This window comes from Mangifera indica, chromosome 19 (assembly GCF_011075055.1).
Source record: "Mangifera indica cultivar Alphonso chromosome 19, CATAS_Mindica_2.1, whole genome shotgun sequence".
Lineage (NCBI taxonomy): Eukaryota > Viridiplantae > Streptophyta > Magnoliopsida > Sapindales > Anacardiaceae > Mangifera > Mangifera indica.
The window spans coordinates 7,063,144-7,083,486 of NC_058155.1; the positions used below are offsets into that span (position 1 = coordinate 7,063,144).

Consider the following 20,343-nt stretch of genomic DNA (forward strand, 5'->3'; position numbering starts at 1 on the left):
CTCTCACTTCTCTATCGCCTTCTTTTTTGCACGTGACTTTATTAATACTAGAATTAATAACCAATGGGTTGTAAGAGATAAGGAGTACGTGCTAACAACCCATTTCAACTATTTTGTCGATTTTGGAAAGTGTTAACAAAATATTTTTGCTATTAATGAGGTCACTATATGTGGTCATCATAGATCGCTATCAATCGTTGACATGTTATGGTTATTTAAAATGACAAGTAAAGTTTCCAAAATTATAAGGATTGAATTTTAGGTTTTTTAATTTGTAAAAGAGTCAAATTATCATATTTAAAACATGAATGTGAAATCTATTAAGGGGTCATTATTTTTAATTTTTTTCAAAATTTTGAATGATAAAATTACTATATTATCCTTATAATGCTTTTTTTTTTTAAATAAAGGTTGATTTTAAGTGAAAAAGTATGATTTATGCCTAATAATATTTTTTTTAGCCAAACCATGAGAGGGAAAATATAATTAACTCAAATATAAAAAATGTATGTACATAACATTGCCCTTTCTTTTATGGCTTGATATCACACCATAAATTTGTATGAATAAAATACACGCAAAGCTTTTCTACCCCACGCCAAAATCATATTATTAATGCATGATGGATGATGACAATAAGATATTTATACATACATGATATGACAGACATACATAAGATGACATGGAAATACAGGCAGCACAAACAACACAAGGGAACAAAGAGAAAGAATAGCATTTGACTTCGTTTGAGGGGAGAGAGAGAAAGAAGAAGAGAAAAAAGGTGAACAAAAGAAAGAATGAAGAAAATTCAATCAGATCGAATACAATTTTGACGTCCGCAAGGACAGACACATAACACATTCCCTTCATCCCCCTCTCTCTTTTTTCTTTCTCACTCTAGCGCTTTCTCTCTCTAGATTATACACCAGCTAAGAACCGGGCACACTTGAAAAAACAAAACAAAAGAGAGTTTTTTGAGTAGAGTTAACCAGTTTTGTTTAGGTGATTGTGTTCTGAAGAAGAAGAAGAAGAATAATAAGGAGGAGTTAGGAGTAAAAGGGAACTGATTGTCGTGATTTTAGTTGTTGTTGTCATGTTGTTTTGGAGATTCTTGAAGACTATTAAATATTTGTTATTGTTCATTCTCAACTTTTGGTAAGTTTATTTAAAGTCTTTAGCTTTAAACCTTTTGGTATTTTTCTCATTTAATGCAATACCATTATTTTTTGTCAGTCGTTTGTGCTTCCGGATCGTTGATTTATTCCCTTTAGGACTCGATCGAGCTGTTATAGTTTTGTTTTAGCTGTTTGGTGGTTGTTTTTGCAGTAATTATGTTTTGTGTGGTTAAAGTTTGTGTTTTGGAGTTGTGTTAAGGGGTTCTTGGGGTTGGAAATTTGAGCTTTTGGTGGTGAGTTAGAGAGTTTATTTTGTGGGTTTGGTTTAATTTTGATAAATCTTTTGTGGGTTCCTGAGTTTTTGTGATTTGGGTTTTGTTATACATTTGATTGAAGTCGATTTGTTTATATGAACCGAGATGTTGATAGTGTGGTCATGTTGGGATTCAGAAGCTGTATTTTGTACTGAAAGTTAAGATTTTTCTTTTAATCGTCTGTTCACTTGGAATTTTTTGGTTATGGTGGATCTAAGAGTTCTTGTATTACGCAGAGAGTCATGCCAGAGCCTTTCATTTACTGCTTGCCTGGGGGAGATTGTACAACTTTAGAATGTTCAGAATCAAAGCTTGTTCCTTGGTTTTGGTTCTTTTTAGTTTGTGGCTTGTCTATGGTAAAACTCAACACCATATGCTCAGGCACAAAACATACCCTTTTCTTTGTGTGCACAATGAGGACTTAGAAGCCTATAATCTTGGATGCTTGGATGAAATGCTAATTGAGTTGAGCTCTTTGACCAGTATTTCTCATTTGTTTGTGTAATTTCTTTTTTGAATTCATGTCACTTTAGATAAAGTTGTAGTTTTCACGAGTGTTTGTAGATTATTGTTATTCTCGAAAAATGGTACTACCAGGCCAGGCTCCAATTGGTGGTGCCCAGTCTGTTACTCCTTCTCTCTTGCGCTCAAACTCAGGAATGTTGGGAGGTCAGGGTGGCCCTTTGCCTTCTCAAGCAGCATTCCCATCACTTATGTCACCAAGAGCACAGTACAATAACATGAATATGCTTGGAAATGTACCCAATGTAACTTCACTACTAAATCAGTCTTTTGGAAATGGTTGTCCAAATCCAGGGCTTTCTGGCCCTGGGAATAATCAGCGTGGAGGTATGGATACTGGGGCTGAGTCAGATCCACTTTCAGGTGTTGGTAACGGAATGGGGTTTAATGCACCTTCATTGTCGTTTGTACCATCGAACTTGGTGAGTTCTGGTTCTTCTGGTCAAGTTCAGGGACAGCAGTTCTCAAACCCTTCTGGTAATCAGTTGCCTGATCAGCAGCAGTCGCAGCAGCTCGAACCTCAAAATTTTCAACTTGGCCAGCAACCATTGCAACAATTTTCTGCTGCTCACAACACCCAACAGGTGCAGCAGCAACAACAATATCAATCGATTCGAGGATTAGCTGGTGTTGGATCAGTTAAGTTGGAGCCACAGGTGGGTAATGATCAACTTGGGCCGCAACAGCAGCAGCAGCAACAATTGCAACCCTTGAGGAACCTTGGTCCAGTGAAATTGGAACCACAACAAATTCCCACAATGAGAAATATGGCACCAGTTAAAATGGAGCCACAACATTCAGAGTCGCTGTTTTTGCATCATCAACAGCAACAGCAGCAGCAGCAACAACAACAGCAGCAACAGCAATTCCTTAATATGTCGAGGCACTCCTCTCATCAGGCTGTTGCCCAACTTAGCCTTTTACAGCAACAAAGATTCTTGCAACTACAACAGCAGCAACAACTCTTAAAGGCAATGCCTCAACAACGGCCCCAAATGCCACAGCCATTTCAACAGCAGAATTTGCCTATGAGATCTGTGAAACCTGTATATGAACCTGGGATGTGTGCCCGGCGTCTGACACATTACATGTATCATCAACAACATAGACCTGAAGTAAGATCTTATATACATGATGAGTATATTTTTATCTTATCGTGCATGGCTATAATGGTTGCTAATTTGTTCAATCATTTATGTGCAGGACAACAACATTGATTTTTGGAGAAAATTTGTTGCTGAGTACTTTGCTCCTAATGCCAAGAAAAAGTGGTGTGTGTCTATGTATGGAAATGGCCGGCAAACAACTGGAGTATTTCCTCAGGTCTGCTGCTTGAGAAATCTAGGGGATTGGACTCTTGCTGTGTAGGATAACTAGATACTGTTGACCTCATCTTAGCTGGATTCTTTAGTATAAATGATTGAATGAATATAATTTAACTTACATGGTTATTCCTTTTACTATCTTCTTAATGTTTTATTTGAACTATTTTGTTCTGTTTAAGCACTTCTATCGTTTTAACTTTTCCTGTCACATGGATCAAATTTATCTTACTACCTGTTTTTTACTTGCTTAAAAATGTCAACCGCAGGAGTATCCTTTAAAATGATAATCACACTCGCTAATTTTGCAGGATGTATGGCATTGTGAGATATGTAATCGCAAGCCGGGCCGTGGTTTTGGTATGTCTTCGTCACCAAATTTTCAATATTTTTCTTTTTCTCTGCATTTTTTTTGGAGTCCTGGGGCTTGAGAGCTTAACTTGCCACTAGTTTCTACTGTTTTCCTTATATGTGTTTTGTGTTTAACAGAAGCAACTGTCGAGGTTCTTCCAAGGCTCTTTAAAATCAAGTACGAGAGTGGTACTTTGGAGGAGCTTCTTTATGTTGATATGCCCCGCGAATCTCAGAATTCATCTGGTCAAATTGTCCTGGACTATGCAAAAGCAATACAAGAAAGTGTTTTTGAGCATCTTCGTGTTGTTCGTGATGGTCAACTTCGGATAGTTTTTTCTCCGGATCTGAAGGTACAGGGTGAACTAATGACTTTTTGTTTTTTATGATTCCTTGTGGGCCTTTGTTACTAAAATTACTTTCTTCCATTTCTTATCATATCATGCTTTCTGCTAGATATGTTCTTGGGAGTTTTGTGCTCGGCGTCATGAAGAGCTTATCCCGCGAAGATTACTGATTCCACAGGTTATTGCTCAAGCTAGTCCATTTTTCAAAATTTCACTTGTATCAACAAGAAAATTTTTAGTGTTGCTTGATTGTTGAGTGAAATATTATTTTATTGGAGACATATTATAGTTGGCTAATAAGCTGGGTTAAAGTGCTGATTATTTCTTTCAAAATTTATATCGATCAAACGATTGTTTCCATATGAAGCTTGGGAGGCATGCTCCCCTACAAATATATTATTCGGGCCTAGTGTGCTGAAACAGTTTAATATTATTACATTGAAGTCTATGCGTGCATTGTACCAAACCCACTTCAGTGGTTTCTATAAGTTAGGCACTTTCTTCATGGCTACTTGATCACCTTTACTTGGGAACAATGACAGTGGTATTGATACAATGATATGTGGAACATCTCATGTATGTATATATAGACTGGAGAATTATTAATCACCCATGTTCTACTCTGGTTTTAATGGAATGGATGTGAAATGCTCGTAGTGTACATTGGATGGTTAGTGAAATGAATTAAATCTCTATTTCATTGCTTTTGGAATCAGTTGATTAGGAATTATATGTCTAGTAAGTTCTAGGATTTAAAAAATATAATGCTTAATGTCATTAATCTTTTATTTGATCATATGATTAAAACACCAACCCTTGCTATAACTTCATTTCTGTAACACCTGCTTGTGTGGATTGTGTAAATGGATTGGGTTATTTCAGAGAAAAAGGGCGTGGATGTACTACTGGTCCAATAATTAAGGTTTCAATCTTTTCATTTAGGGATTGTAAAGAAAGCTTTTAATGAGCTGCAAAGCAAGATGCTCCATTAATGATTTCTTTTTTGGATAATTTAAACTACTTTTCCTTTTATATTGTGATGCTTTGTTGTTTCACTTTTTCAGGTTTTCGTATTTGTATTGGATCATACCTAATACTGGCAGTAATTGTTAATAATTGTTATATTTGTTGATTTTGTATTGGATTCTGTGGATAGCATTGATATACATCTTTCCTGAGTCTGGACCTATATTATTTTAACAACTTGATTGCATTTGCGTTTAAAGCATGCTCAATTTCTGTTCACTATTTGAAGTTTAAAGGTTTTTACCGGATGCTATGATGCAAGAGGGTGTGGTTCATATCTGATCAGTTATTGAATGTGTGCAGGTTAGTCAGCTCGGGTATGCAGCTCAAAAATACCAGGCTGCTACTCAAAATGCATCATCAAGTTTATCTGTGCCAGAATTACAGAGTAATTGTAATATGTAAGTCTATTGGTGCTTTATATACTTGTTTCTATAATTTATCCAAACCTCTGTGCTGTTACTGCTGTTTTTAAGTTGAAAGTTGGAAGTTTGATCACACATGAAACTGTCGTTGTTATGTAATTTTTTGGACACTTTGACTAGACTAGTATAGTATGACTACACAATTGAAATTGAACAATCAAATTACATGTTTGCTAACTCCATATAATTGATCAAGTTAACCTTGTTTTGTCTGGACTTCTCTGAGCATGTGCCAGAATCATTGGGGAATAATTGTCATTTCTCTTCATTAATGGCATATATTTTTATTTGCAAACACTGTGCTTGATAACTTGTCAGATTTAAGAGCGATTAAATATTTGGGAATGGGTCATGTTTTTAATGCACATAGATGATGTCGCATGCTAGGAATATAGGTGGGATTCAGTGCAGGAAAGGCGCACCCCCGTGGTTACTGTCTATTGTATGTTGGAAGAGAAGTTTCTTGTTAAGGACATTATGATATATTAAAGGCCTGTTGCTCATAAGTAATGGCTGTTTGAATTTATTTATTTTTTTTGTAATAATGTCTGATCTGTAATGCTTTACTATGATTATGATGAGTTTTTCTGCTTAGGTTTGTTGCATCGGCTCGACAATTGGCAAAAGCATTAGAAGTTCCACTGGTTAATGATTTAGGGTATACAAAGAGATATGTTCGATGTCTTCAGGTGATGTCCTTTATCTTTTATAGTCAATATTGGCATTATGATACCTATATTGGTCCTTATCTATTAATTTGGGTATTTTCCTCATTTAACAATACCCAGTTGCTGAGTAACAGGAGATGTTTAACTTCAGTGCTATTTTTGTGAAACATAAGTATCTTTAGTTTTTACTCATTACTTAAGTTCAGTGAATCTGGGTTGAATATTTGCTTTTCTGCCGCTTAGGGAGAAAATTACTCAATGTTTGCTTGAGACTTACTGCTTATTATTTGTAAATATTTATGATATAGTCAATTTAATAAACCTTTTTTATATTGATGAAAAAGAAAATGTTCTTACCAGTATCAACTTTTCATGTCTGATTGTATCAGTTGATTATTTATTTAGCTCAGTTTCACTGCATCATGGTTTTTTCTTAATTTTTATTTTTGGTTAGTCATGGATGTGATATAAATGATTGGCCACTAGAATTGTTGTAAATTTACTTTATGTCAAGAACTATATTATCAAAGTCTGTTTGCTGCCTCATTGATTGTTTTGTCATTTCATGGGCGTGTTACAGATATCTGAAGTGGTTAATAGTATGAAAGATTTGATTGACTACAGTCGACAGACGGGGACTGGACCTATGGGTAAGAATTGAGAAAACATTATCATTATCCTATTTTTAATCTGTTTACTTTTTTTCGCTTGACGAGAAGTAGTGAGAAGGTAGTTAGATAATCTCTAAAGCCTCTTCATTCTCCTAGCCTTGATTCATATACTAATTATGATTTGTTGGATTTAGCTTCACTTCTTTAAGTGCTAGTAAGATGCTACAGAAAGGATTGCTTTCTCCTAGTTGTTTTGTGAAACAACTTTCCACACCATCCATCATGGTTTTTTTCTGTAATATAAAGAAATAAATAATTCTGTGACTTCTAAACTGGATAAGTTTTAGTTTTACACTACATGTCTCAAGGCAATTTCAGGATTTATTAAGCATCATGTGGTTTGATTCTTTGCAGAAAGCTTGGCTAAGTTCCCCCGACGAACAAGTGCTTCTTCTGGGTTTAACAGTCAAACACAACAGCCTGAGGATCAATTACAGCAACAGCAGCAACAGCTATCAGTGGCTCCTAACTCAAATGAAGATCAGAGCTGTGTCCAGGCCAACGCAATGCAACTTGCTGCTAGCAATAGTGTGGCTGGTGTAAATAACTCACTCAACCCTGCATCTGCATCTGCATCCACCTCGGCCAGCACTATTGTTGGACTTCTTCACCAGAATTCAATGAACTCTAGACAGCAAAATACTATGAATAATGCAAGCAGTCCTTATGGTGGAAGTTCATTACAGATTCCGTCTCCGGGATCTTCTAATGCTATTCCTCAGGCACAAAACCATTCACCGTTTCAATCACCAACACCCTGCTCTTCTAACAATCCCCCACAAACATCTCACAGTACCTTAACGTCTGCCAATCACATGAGTTCTACAAATTCACCAGCCAATATCTCAGTGCAACAACCAGCTCTATCTACTGAAGCTGACCCAAGTGACTCTCAAAGTCATGTCCAGAAAATTATACAAGAAATGATAATGTGCAGTCAACTTAATGGTGGGGGTGGCATGGTTGGTGTTGGTTCTATGGGAAATGACGTAAAAAATGTTAATGGAATTTTGCCAACAGGTAACAATACAGTTCTTAACGGTGGTAATGGCCTGGTGGGAAATGGGACAGTCAACAATAATTCAGGTATTGGGAGTGCAGGATTTGGCAACACGAGTGGCGGACTTGGCCAGTCTGCAATGGTTAATGGAATCAGACATGCAATGGGTAGTAACTCCATGATGAACGGAAGGGTAGGCATGACAACAATACCTCCTCGAGATCAAAGCATGAATCATCAACAGCAGGATTTGGGGAGCCAGCTACTGGGTTTTGGGGCTGTCAATGGTTTTAATAATCTTCAATTTGATTGGAAACCATCCCCATAAAAGGATATAACAGTCAAATGATGTTCTGGGGTTTTTGATTATGGCTGCTTATGCAGCAGCAACAGCAGGCATGTGAAAGAGAATCAGAATCGGCAAATTTGCTTGGGTGGTGGCCCTCCAGATATCGTCACGGGTACATGATATAATAGTTAAGGGCATCCATTCCCTCCCACTCTGTACTAATTCCAATAGTATAACATATAGCATAGTGTTTTATCAATGAAATGTTAAGTCATCCTGAGTTGCTTCATTTCTTCTAATTGTTTTTCCTGATTTATGATTCAATATAGTCACATAATTCCACTAACAATCTTTGGGACGGGAATTCAAGAAAGAAGGTCATCTATGTTTTTGGTAGTGGTGGAGCTTGCGCTTTTCTTCTTCAATTATTTCTATGTAGTCTTTTGTAATCTAGGGAGTGTATTTTCTGGCTTTGTCTGGGATCACTATCAGGATACAACTACTTTTCTCATCTCTGCTTTAGTGCTATAATATTTTATAGATTTCTTCCCCTTTTCGCTGTATCACTACTCTTTTCAATCCCATTATCAATATTCATTCGGTTGCTTCATAAATGTCTTTAAACTGTTAATTCATGATGTGTATGCTTTAATAGAACTGTAGCCTTCATGAGAGTTTATTTTTGTGACTCTCTTTTGGCCTTTGGCACTATGTCCAAACATCAAACCTTAGGTCAAATTGAGAAGATTGACATGACTATCTCCTATTTATAATTTTAAGTTTAAATATTATTGTAATTAATTATAATCTTATAACAACATTAGAAGTCCAAATAATTGTGGATTTTTCAAAGAGAATGCTTGTCACTGCCACTATCAAAACTAACAATACTCTTATTGTCACCAATCCAAAACTGCATCAATGATTATGGACAAGGAGAAGATTTTGAAGGTTAGTACAATTGATTGGTGTTGTTGAGTTTGTTTGAGCGGTATATCATCACGATCTCAAATGGGAGAATCTCTGTCTTCATGAAAACAGTGATGTGAAAATTTAGAATTTGGGGTTGGATGCATTGGTTGATTCTAATGATGGTTTGGTGATTGTGATGGTGGTGATGGGTGGAGATGAGATGGACTTAGATTGAGTCATCAGATGATTGGTGACTTGATAGAGTGGGTCTAGGTCGAGAGGCTCATCCTTTATAATGTTGTCTTTAACAGTGAGACCATTGAACTGGGAATCTTGCCGTGGCCAAACTTGAGATTAGATACAATAACATTGTTAAACTCATGATTGGAGACAACAACATTGCCAATCCTGCGGTTGGAGATGCTGTTGCCAAACTTGTGGTTGGAGATAACGATGTCATCACCAAACTTATCGATAGAGATGATGGCATTGCCAGTCTAATTCACGACTAGAGATGATGATATTACCAATCTTGTTTAGCTTAAGGGTGAGAATTGTTTGAAAAAATATTCAATTGAGTATTAAGATAATCTATTATTATAATAATATTTCATAACATTATAATATATTATTTGAATGCGTAATCGAATTATGTGTAGTTCTACCGTAGAAATTTTAAAATCGGACCCATGTCACTTGAACTACATAGATATTGGGTGTTGGCTTGCTGCTGCTTCATAATTTCTTCTACGAAAACAAATTCTAGTGAAAATATAAACATAATCCCACTAAATACACAAAAATTATATCAAGAAAATGAAGTCAAAAAGAGAGAAACTCCTGCACTTGGGAATGATTGATAACTAGCATTAATGTCATTGATACAAACTTAAAAAAGATTTTGATATATATTTTTCAATTCTGTAGATATTTTTCTACAGTTGCAGACAAAGTAGACTTGGGCACAGCTCCAATAACACTCTCCTTCTTCTCTCCATTTTTGAAGAAGAGCACTGTAGGAATGCTTCTGATGCCATATTGAGTGGCAATGTTTGGGCAGTCATCGGTGTTGAGCTTGAAACAAGAGATCTTCCCTGCATATTCTTTGGCTAATTCATCAATCACTGGCGCTATCATTCTGCATGGTCCACACCAGGGCGCCCAAAACTCCACCAGCACTGGATTTTCACTTGCTATCACACTGTTTTCCCAGCTTGAATCTGTCACCACTTGAACTGCACACATAGAAAAGCATATATATGTGATGTTGGTTCATTTTTTTCAAAGAATGATAGGGGAAAATAATATTTTACCTTCATCCACAGCTTCGCGAGCTTTGCAAACAATTAAGGGGTGTCTGCCTGTGGGTCTGAGGGAAAAAGTGAGAGATGAGGATGGTGAAGTAAATAATAAATTGGGTTTATTGAATCCTTTATTGGGTGGAAAATGAAGCTTTTGTAAGGATGAAAATGGCTGGCAGCATTGGATAACACCGGCTCTAGTGGTATACATTGTGTTAAGTTGAAAACAAGTCTCCAAAGCCATTCTTGCCTTTCTTTATTTCTCCTCTTGTAGAGAGTAGCGGGAAGATGTGGCCTTGGCGTTTTGGTTTTTTTAATCTTCTTTCTTTCAGATTCATGTGTGGATTTTCTGATTCTGGGAAGTGGATATGGTTACAGAATTGTGAGGTGCTGAAAGTGCACAAATTCATGTGGTTCATAATTTATTAGTGAACTCTCATTTGGAGAAATCTTAAAAGTAACAAATGCAGTCGTGGGATTGGCAGAAATATTTTCTTTGCTGCAAAACATTGGCTTCTAATCTATGATGCATCTTCTGCCCCGTCGCTTGTGATCCAATTTGTGGCCCCTATATTGCTTACTTCAAGCCATGACTTTTCTATTGTTTCTCCACTATTATATACAAATTCAATAAAATTAAGTGTATAAATAATGATTTGTCACTTTGTGATTGAATATTATTTTGTCTTTAATTTTTAACAATCTAATTATGTAGCAATATATTGTTGTTTGTATATAAAAATTGTGCATATAGAGTTGCTCATACAAATTATTATAAATTTGATATGGAATAGAAAGACCGTAAGAAGGAGATCTACAAAGGAAGAACACAAGAAATAAAGTGTATAAAAATTTCTGTTATATTTTCTCTGTTAGAAAAAACCTCTATTTATAGGGTAACAAATAGGAAAAGTTTAAGGGTAAAATAAATTTATAACAGAGAGAACAAATTATTATTATAACAAAAAAAGTTATAGAATGTAAATGGTTGGAGGATATAAAATGCAAAGAAATTGAAAGTTATGGAATACAACGATGTTGAGGATTAAAAACATTTATTGTGTTTATAACACTTCCCCTTGGATACTTATATTTTTTTTTTTTTGTAAATAAAAGAAGGGTACAACATGAGGATATCCTAAGAGCTCATCCGGGGCATTAGTGTTGATATAGTTGTGCTTGCCAAAAAAACCCAAGCATGTTAACTTCAGAGTTTTGATGAGATCCCCTGGATACTCACTTTGTAAAAAAATTTGAATCATTAGAAACTTTGCTAGAAGAACCAAATAATGGTCAAGGAAAAAACGAGTTTTCGGTTGTTGGAAACATCATTGATTGCCTCTATGATGACAAATTCCAATATTATGTATCAACTTTTCAAATGTTGCATAAGACAATGCCTTTATAAATAAATTTGTCAAATTATCACTTAGATGAATTTGCTAAACTTCAATATCACAATCCTTTTGATGATCATACACGAAAAAGAATTTTGGTGAAATGCGTTTTGCTCTGTCTCATTTTATACATCCTTTTAGTTGAGTTATGCATGTTGTATTGTTTTCATATAATATCATTGGAGTAACATTATTTGATAAATAAAGTCTTTTAGATATGTTGAGTCAGTGATCTTATCCAAACACTCCGTTGACTTGCCTTGCTAGTATTTTAGCATGATTAGATGAAGTAGCAACTATTATTTGTTTGTAGGCCTCCATGAAATAGTTGTTAATTATGTGGACTAGATAAATATTTGGCATTTATATAAACAATTAGTTGATCTAGATTTATTTGAATAAAATAAACTCATATCATTTATACCCGGAAGATATCTAAATATATATTTAACTTCATTTTAATATCTGCATGTTAGAGAAGAACTATATCTTGCTAATAAGTTAATAGTAAATGTTATATCAGGTTTTGTATTATTGGCAAGATATATGAATATCCCAATTGTACTAAGATATGACACTTCAAGATCAAGTAGTATTTTACTATACTTACGAGACTAAAAATGATCTTTATTCATATTGAGTGTTCAAACAATTATTGGGATACTCAAAAGGCTAAGCTTTCTTTATCCATGTAAAATTGTTTTATGACCATTTTGTATAATTTAATTGACAAATATGAATTCAATTTACTAAATGTTTAATTTGCAAGCTAATGCAAAACTTTGCTTTTAAAAGATCTTTCATTTCAAATTATTTCTTCAATAAATCAGTTGTTTTTGGGAGGTCTTCAAGACCTTTAATAATGTTCAAATCATTAATATAAACAACAATGATAACAAATTTTTATCCATATTTTTTACAAAAACACATGGACATCTTGGTTTTTTTTTAATAACATTATCTCAATATATAATCACTAAGACGCTTATACCACATATTTCCAGATTTCTTAAATTCATACAAAATTTTTTGTAATTTAACTGAATAGGTTTATAGGAAAACTGAGTCAGATACTTGATGCACCTTACATATTTTAGAAATTTTCATATAAATATCGTAATCAAATGATCTATACAAATATATTGTAACAATATCCATTAGACGCGTATCGAAATTTTTTTGTACTATCAGATTAATAAGATATCGAAATCTAATTGCATCTATCATAATATATTAATTCATAATCACTACTAGGTCTCTGGGTAAAACTTGTGCTATAAATTGTTCTTTACATCTCACAACTTCATTTTTTTATTTCTTTTTTTGTACAAATACCTATTTGTATTCTCAAGATTTCACACCTTCAAGTTTTTAGACTGAGTCTTAAAACCTCACATTTTGCAAGTGAGTTTAATTCTGTCTTAATTGCATATTTTCATTTTGACAATCATTTCTATTACGACATTCTTGGAAGGTTTTGGCTTCAAAATCCTCGCTTTCATTTATAATATTAAGCACCACAATATATTGTTGCCATTTTTGTCCTATCATAACATAACTTGTTGAGATATCTTCAATTTTTTTAGGTATCTAATCCTCCTTTGGAGTTTTGTTGGTCTCTTCATGAGTACCAACCTCCCCAATTTGGGTATCTTGATCATTTGTTTTTTTTTCTTTTTTGCGGATTTTTATCTTTAAAATAACTGGTCTATTATGTTTCGAACGTGCCTTGGACCCATTGTGATAGTATTAATAGATTGTTCTACAGTAGAGATAACAGTTTCACCCCAAATTTAAGATCTCCAACCCATTTCAATCTTAATTAGGAAGAGATTTCCTATTATAAATGAAGATCAGGATGAAAAATATTTTTACAATCGAGAATAAAAAGGAAACATGGATATATATAACCAACCTGTATGTATTTCTTTGTTCTCTCTCTCTGTCAAATGTCTTCATTTTTTTGGTTCAATGTTTTTGACTTGTCTACTGCTACCAGTGAAGCACAAATCGTTCTTCTTTTGTGTCACTGGTGATGCTGAAGTCTTTGTTCCTCGCTGTCCTCACCAGTATTTCATCGTTTTACCTTTTTTATTTTTTCTGTTTATTTTTTGCTCTTTGTGTGATCTTCTGATTTATTAATCTGCTGTTTTTGTTCTTATAATATCCTCATATTTTATATATATATATATATATGAACTCTAAAAGTTTTTAAACCCAGATTTTATGAAGATTTTGGATTAGCAAATAGTAAGTATTCAAAATTTCAAAGTTTGAATATTATTTTCAACATCTCAACCGCATTGCATCAGTCGTTTTCAAACTAATTAATCATTCCATATTTTAAATCAATATAGAATTATTTTCGTTTTCATATATACTTGTTTATATCCTGCCGAAATGATTTGTGCTTGTTAGTATCAGAGCCAAGGAGGAGGCAATGACTTAGATTTGTGTTTTATTATTGATTTAATTAATTATTTTTAGTATCGAATTTTATTTCGATTGTTGTAGGACAGTAAGTAGAAACGTTGTAAGACCTTTGAAACAACTACTGTAAAGAACAAAATAATCAATTAATCAATATGAAATACTTAAATAAGTTAACGTCAACTTCAAATTTTAATACTAATAATAAACAAGTCTTTTGGTAAGAAGAAATAAGTATAAATGAAAAATGAAACCCATAATGAATTAAACCAATGCATTAATTTATACAAAAATAAACAAATAATCAAATCAGAAAATCTCTAAGTTAGTTTTGATAAATGGAATATACCTAAAATAAATTTAGCAAACGTATACAAAAAAATCGAAATAATATACTTTGAATAGAGTTAATTCTCTAAGACATTCAATATATATAATTAGAATAGATGAGAAAACAATTAAAATAAAAAATTGGTTTCAAATAACAAAATTAATAACAAATGAAATGGTCATGAAACACAAAAAAAGTTATAATTCTGTTCATATAAAACTAGTATAAATCGGAATCAAACCATTAAGCATAGAAGAAATAAATATTGCAATTTTAGCGTATCTAAGAGACTGTAGATTTAATAATTTTAAGGATTCACTTTTATGAACGGTTAAATTTAGTCTATGCAATAAAACAATCTATTTCAACTGTTATCCAAATTATATAACCTGTTTTGATGACCAAAACATATTAGATGTTTTAACCTAAATATCAAAACATTTAATTATGACATTAAACCTGGATCAATACCCATAACATGTATTTATAAAGTTCAATACAAAGCAATACAATCTGCTTTTAAGTTTGGAACAATTAGGTATGACCAAAAGGTATACACAATTTTATTCCAAACAGATCTATGTCAAATATTATAGTTAAAAAAAACCATTAGTCGAGATCAAATTACTCCACCTGAAGATGGGGGATTTGATACAGTTGTTACACCTTTCAACCAAAGAACAATACAAGAAGCTCTCAAACCAATTAAAAATACAAAAATAGATAGTATTATTGAGAAATCAAATAGAAGTGTAACAATTAGATTTAACGAAGAATACATATTGATGATACCCAAATTTCATTTTTACGAGTAAAAATAAAACAAACTTATGAATTACAAAAGTTTTTTTGTTCTTTAATCCCAAAATGTAGCTCAATGAGAACAATTTTTTTTTCTTGTGGAGCCAAATCTTTTAAATTTCATTGCCGAGCAGATTTGTGAACTGGAACCTGGTCTTTATCGAGATTGTGACGCTTCACTGAGAAGTCTGCAGGGAAGATTGGAAATCCTCGCAGTCTCGGTGCATGCAGAAGGGGATACAGGTGTGGATCAGTACAATGATCATGAGGACGTTCCATCACTCAAACCCAAGGCACCTGCTGATGGTGTGCAACAAGTGAGTGAGAAAATTGAGAAACCGTCTACCGGAAACGAGAATACCGAGGGGGCTGTAAAGCAAAACAAATCCAATGCTTATGTGGGCGATGCTAAGCAGTATAGAGATCACTTTAAGAGTAAATGGCACAAGCACAACCTTAAACGCAAGACCCGGCAACTCCCTCCCTTCACTGCAGAGGAGTGCTTGCTGACATGGAAACGGATGACTCAAAATCAGATTTGAAGGATTATTCAGAATGAATAATCCATCAACCCATAAACCTCATACGAGCACTCTGTGTGTAAACCCATAAACCTTTACTAAAGTTATTAAAGTTACAGATGAAAAATTAAAACCCATGAACCTTTATTTATCCCACATGAAATTCTAATTTTTTTTTTTCAAAAGATCTTTCAAAGAAAGATGAATTTGTACAAAATAAATAAATAAAAAACTTGACCAAATGAGATTATGAATTTCAAGTTCAAATCTGATTGCTCCTAATACTCCTCAATCTATCATGTTCAAAATAGTTGGGTTTATGGGACAAACAACTCCTCAATCTATCACGTGCCAAATAATTAGATCTATAGGACGATCAAATTCATTGGGAGACATGCCAAATAACCAATCAACTTTATACAAAGACAACTCATTATAAATAAACAAAGTTAATTGAAGAAAATCCTAAAAACAAGTATTATCCAAGAGTTTCGGCATCTAATCTCATGTTAAAAAAATAACTACTAGTTCAACATAAAAAATATAATATCAATTCAATTTATGAATATAACGTAGATGAAATGTCCAATTACAAAATAATAACAATATTACAACAAACGACAATAGTAAACAATACATATAAAACAAAGCGCAATGTATATAAAACAATACATCTACTAATTGGTGGTTTTAATGGCCCTTAAATTACACTAAAAAATAAAAATTGTAACAAATAATGAATTCACTCGGGACACAATCACTCTTTTTTATATAAGAGCTTATTTAAATTTTATTTAAAAATAATTAATTCCTAAAAAATATTTCATTATTTTCATTTTCCTATATACTTAAAAATGAAAATAATATTATATTGATTTAAAATAAGGAATGATTGATTTAAAATAATACAAAGCTTCTAAAGAGCCAATAAATCCACACCCACACAAGCCCAATCGCTATCACTATATCCAACCAAATTCTATAGCCAATAGCCCCCTGCAAGTCTTCTACGTCTTTTTGCTGCTCCAAAATTCATTTGGCTTGGGCTTTGCATAAATCTGGATAAGAAACTTGCTGCAAAACATGATGTCGGGCCCCGTAGCAGTTAGGTACAAAAGACTTCCAACCAAACTTCGATATAAAGAGGCATTCACCTTCTTTTCTACACACACACACACACACACACACACACACACACACACAATGAATGCCAATAATTTCTATGTATCAAATTTTATATTTATAATATTTGCCAGTCTATATCTCCGAGCAACTACATCACGTCCCAAATAAAACCACCTCAAAGAAGTGTACAGAAAAATCTGTGCAGACAGTGCTCACCCGTATAAAGCCAAAATACTGTAATTCCATATCAAAATGAATAATCCTTCAAATCTGATTTTGAGTCATCCGTTCCAATGTCAGCCAAGCACTCCTCTGCAGTGAGGGGAGGGAGTTGCCGGGTCTTGCGTTTAAGGTTGTGCTTGTGCCATTCACTCTTAAAGTGATCTCTATACTGCTTAGCATCGCCCACATAAGCATTGCACGTGCTACATTTGTTTTGCTTTACAGCCCCCTCAGCATTCTCCATTCTGGTTGAGAGTTTCTCCATTTTCTCACTCACTTGCTGCACACCATCAGCAGGTGCCTTGGGTTTGAGTGATGGAACGTCCTTGTGATCATCGTACTGATCCATGCTTGTATCCCCTTCTGCATGCACTGAGACTGCAAGGATTTCCAATCTTCCCTGCAGACTCCTCAGTAAAGCATCACAGTCTCGATAAAGACCAGGCTCCAGTTCACAAATCTGCACAGCAATGAAATTTAAAAGATTTAACTCCACAAGGGAAATACACTGAGCTTCAAAGCTAGGCCTCACTGTTGAGGAGACAATATAACCATCATGAGTGTTTTTGGCAACACAAAGCTTATTAAAGGAGCATCAAAAACATAATATCTTGGAAAATTGGAGGAAAGTAAAAGAAGCACAATACACAATAGAGACAACAATAGGGTGAACAATTGTTTACTACATCAAGTAGCCAACAGATCAACCTTCCCAATTTGATTTTAAAAAAACATAAGAAGCCAAAACTAGACAATTGCCCACTAATCATCTAGCCAGCTATATTCCTTAGTCTGTCTGAACAAAATCTAGTAAAAACATCTAGCGTGTCTCAGGGCAGATTTTTATCTTCATGTGTCATCACTAGGTCTCCTTCAATGTGTATTTATGACCATGTCCTTTGACGTTGATAGAGAACAATAAGGTTGAACACATGACATAACCTCAGAAGCTACACCACTTGTCATGAGAAAAATTATCTGATTTTCCAATTTCAAATTTATGACAATAAAAAACATGTTATACATATATATTTAGCATCATCTCATTTTTACTCAAAACAGTTTGTGAGAGTCAAGTACACTGTAATATCAAGTAGATGCAGCACAAGAGCAGAGTAGTTCTGGAAATTTGGTCTCCAATCATATCACAAGTCCTAACCTACCTCCAGTAGGATAACATGCATTCTAGAAGATGGGATTCAAACTGTCATGTTCATAGTCTATTCTTTGCACGTCTAGATAATTTATTCAAACCACTATAAGATAAACTGATTTCAAAAATTAAACAAGCACCTTGCTTCAAGCAAATTAGAATAACAGTTCACATGAGAGGTGAAATTGATTAAATAAAAACTGTCACCATTGGCAACACAATGTACTTCATAAAAATGGAAATTACTTACAATGGACAGCTGACTTCCAGATTCATCTTTCGAGACAATGCTAGCATTCCACACATTTAACTTCTCCAAAAGAGAAGAAGAATTTTGTCCTGGGAGCGTGAGTCGTATTCTCATCGGAGATCGTTTTATAGGATAATGTTTCTGAAGCTCACGAATGACTTCTAATGCCTGCATAAGACATACTATTAACTTGAGAACTAAATTCATGAAGTATATCTTCCACATCAATTACCATGGAAATTGTAATACCACTTTTGCCAAGAATGCGTTAACCCACAGTTGCACAGATAAACCAGCCATTCATGATCCATTTAAATTAGGCTTGTCTAGTTAACTCAACTCATTCATTTGTATCATTACCCCAAGCTCAAACTTTCCTAATAAAAATTCGGTAGCCTGGCTTATGTTTAATATATGAATGTCACAGACATTACTTGCTAAATTATATGGCTATATCTTTAGAATGATAAAGTATAAGCAGTCAAGTGTATGCATGCAATCTACCACACACTAGACTGTTGGAATTGACAAAAGAAGCTATAAAATGCACAAATTAATTTATAAAAATGAGGACACATTAACAAAACCTACCCGGAAATCCCCAAAATTTCCTGTCAGGAAACTTGTGGGATATAACCTGCCAAGCAGGTGGCCTCAAAAAGACATGAACAATTGATCACATGGTTTAAACCAACGACTCTGACTACTCAGCACAACCCATAGGGTTGCTAAACCCTAATTCACAATAAATTGACAGCTGCAATATAATTTCCTAAATCACAGCCAATAATAAAAGAATAAACCTTTCTACAAGTACGAAAGAACTCCAACAAGAAAATGAAAATTTCACAAGATTTAAAAAGAATACATCAAATCTCAGACAAATATATAGGCAAACGAACCGCTTACCTGCTTCTTTGAACTGCTACTAGGATCAACAGCAAAATGAATTTCATGCATAAGCCGCTCAATCATACTGATAGTGTAAGGGCGATTAGTTTCAGAATTAATGGTCTTCTGCATAACAATTGTTGCAATATCCCGAAACTGATTCGAAAACTGAGAGTCCCTCTCTTTCCCAGCAACTTGAAGCTCTCCTTTGTCCAAAATCTACAATCAGAAAGCATTATTTCACTTACAGTCAAATACAACGTACTAAAGATATCTATTCAATTCACTAACCTCCAAACAGATTTTGCTCTGATCATTAGTACCGAAGGCGTCAATCAAATCTTTAGACTTGGCAAGAATTCCTTTAGAAACATTTGAATAAACAGTCTGTGACTGCAACACTTCATCCAAATCTTTCTCCCTATTTTAATACGAAATCTCTTAAAACATTTACGTTGGATAAAGAAGAAACAATCAATTAAAGAAAGAAAGAAGACAGAATTGAGAGAAATTACACGCCGGAACGCCAAGAGAGGACTTTGTTCTTGTAGCAAGCAATTTCGAAGCGAATCCCATGCTTCTTGAGACGAACGACGGCCACGTTCGTCAATCTCTTTTGCCCTATCGGCTGTAGTATCTTCGACATTTTTCTTTAACCTTCTCTTTCGGAGACGATAAACTTTGTACTTTTATTTTTGAAACGGCCAATCCTTATTTATTCATCCCTTTTTTTTTTTATTAAATTGAAATATAACCATTTTATATTTTGAAAGACCGTAATACCCCCACCGTCATTTAACTAGATTTCAATTTTTAATCATTACTTTGATTATAATATATCTTAATGTTTGTTCTTCATGTTTTGTTTATAAAATTATGTTAATTCTAAAGTTGGGATATACAAATTGAATTATTTTTTAAATCATATGAACTTCACCAAATAGTCTAATTTTAATAGG

General features: G+C 34.0%; 3 protein-coding genes across 3 annotated transcripts; 1 reads left to right on the forward strand and 2 right to left on the reverse strand.

The window, feature by feature from the left end:
• The first annotated feature begins 702 nt into the window (after positions 1-702).
• LOC123203075 (transcriptional corepressor SEUSS-like) lies at positions 703-8,613 on the forward strand. Its single transcript, XM_044619245.1, has 10 exons — positions 703-1,155; positions 1,666-3,066; positions 3,155-3,274; positions 3,585-3,633; positions 3,763-3,977; positions 4,081-4,149; positions 5,301-5,398; positions 6,018-6,111; positions 6,671-6,740; positions 7,116-8,613. The coding sequence occupies exons 2-10, from the start codon at positions 2,014-2,016 to the stop codon at positions 8,087-8,089; spliced, it is 2,742 nt and encodes a 913-aa protein (XP_044475180.1). The 5' UTR covers positions 703-1,155; positions 1,666-2,013; the 3' UTR covers positions 8,090-8,613.
• A 1,195-nt stretch (positions 8,614-9,808) lies between these two features.
• Positions 9,809-10,627, reverse strand: LOC123203036 (thioredoxin M-type, chloroplastic-like). Its single transcript, XM_044619192.1, has 2 exons — positions 10,276-10,627; positions 9,809-10,197 (listed from the first exon to the last, which is right to left on the reverse strand). Exons 1-2 carry the CDS (start codon positions 10,505-10,507, stop codon positions 9,878-9,880), a joined length of 552 nt encoding a protein of 183 aa, XP_044475127.1. The 5' UTR covers positions 10,508-10,627; the 3' UTR covers positions 9,809-9,877.
• Positions 10,628-16,931: 6,304 nt separating this feature from the next.
• LOC123203724 (ribosome maturation protein SBDS) lies at positions 16,932-20,080 on the reverse strand. The gene is made up of 5 exons (XM_044620184.1): positions 19,900-20,080; positions 19,676-19,805; positions 19,403-19,603; positions 18,494-18,661; positions 16,932-17,550 (listed from the first exon to the last, which is right to left on the reverse strand). Exons 1-5 carry the CDS (start codon positions 20,028-20,030, stop codon positions 17,116-17,118), a joined length of 1,065 nt encoding a protein of 354 aa, XP_044476119.1. The 5' UTR covers positions 20,031-20,080; the 3' UTR covers positions 16,932-17,115.
• Positions 20,081-20,343: the final 263 nt, after the last annotated feature.

Excerpts from the sequence above, each read along its gene's own strand:
- LOC123203724 (XM_044620184.1), bottom strand. The coding sequence starts at position 20,030 with ATGTCGAAGATACTACAGCCGATAGGGCAAAAGAGATTGACGAACGTG. Across the intron at positions 19,604-19,675 it reads AGAGCAAAATCTGTTTGGAG|ATTTTGGACAAAGGAGAGCT; the intron begins GTTAGTGAATTG and ends TTCTGATTGTAG. Across the intron at positions 18,662-19,402 it reads GTAGCAGTTCAAAGAAGCAG|GCATTAGAAGTCATTCGTGA; the intron begins GTAAGCGGTTCG and ends TGTCTTATGCAG.
- LOC123203075 (XM_044619245.1), top strand. The coding sequence starts at position 2,014 with ATGGTACTACCAGGCCAGGCTCCAATTGGTGGTGCCCAGTCTGTTACT. Across the intron at positions 3,275-3,584 it reads CAACTGGAGTATTTCCTCAG|GATGTATGGCATTGTGAGAT; the intron begins GTCTGCTGCTTG and ends CTAATTTTGCAG. Across the intron at positions 5,399-6,017 it reads TTACAGAGTAATTGTAATAT|GTTTGTTGCATCGGCTCGAC; the intron begins GTAAGTCTATTG and ends TTTTCTGCTTAG.
- LOC123203036 (XM_044619192.1), bottom strand. The coding sequence starts at position 10,507 with ATGGCTTTGGAGACTTGTTTTCAACTTAACACAATGTATACCACTAGA. Across the intron at positions 10,198-10,275 it reads TCGCGAAGCTGTGGATGAAG|TTCAAGTGGTGACAGATTCA; the intron begins GTAAAATATTAT and ends CTATGTGTGCAG.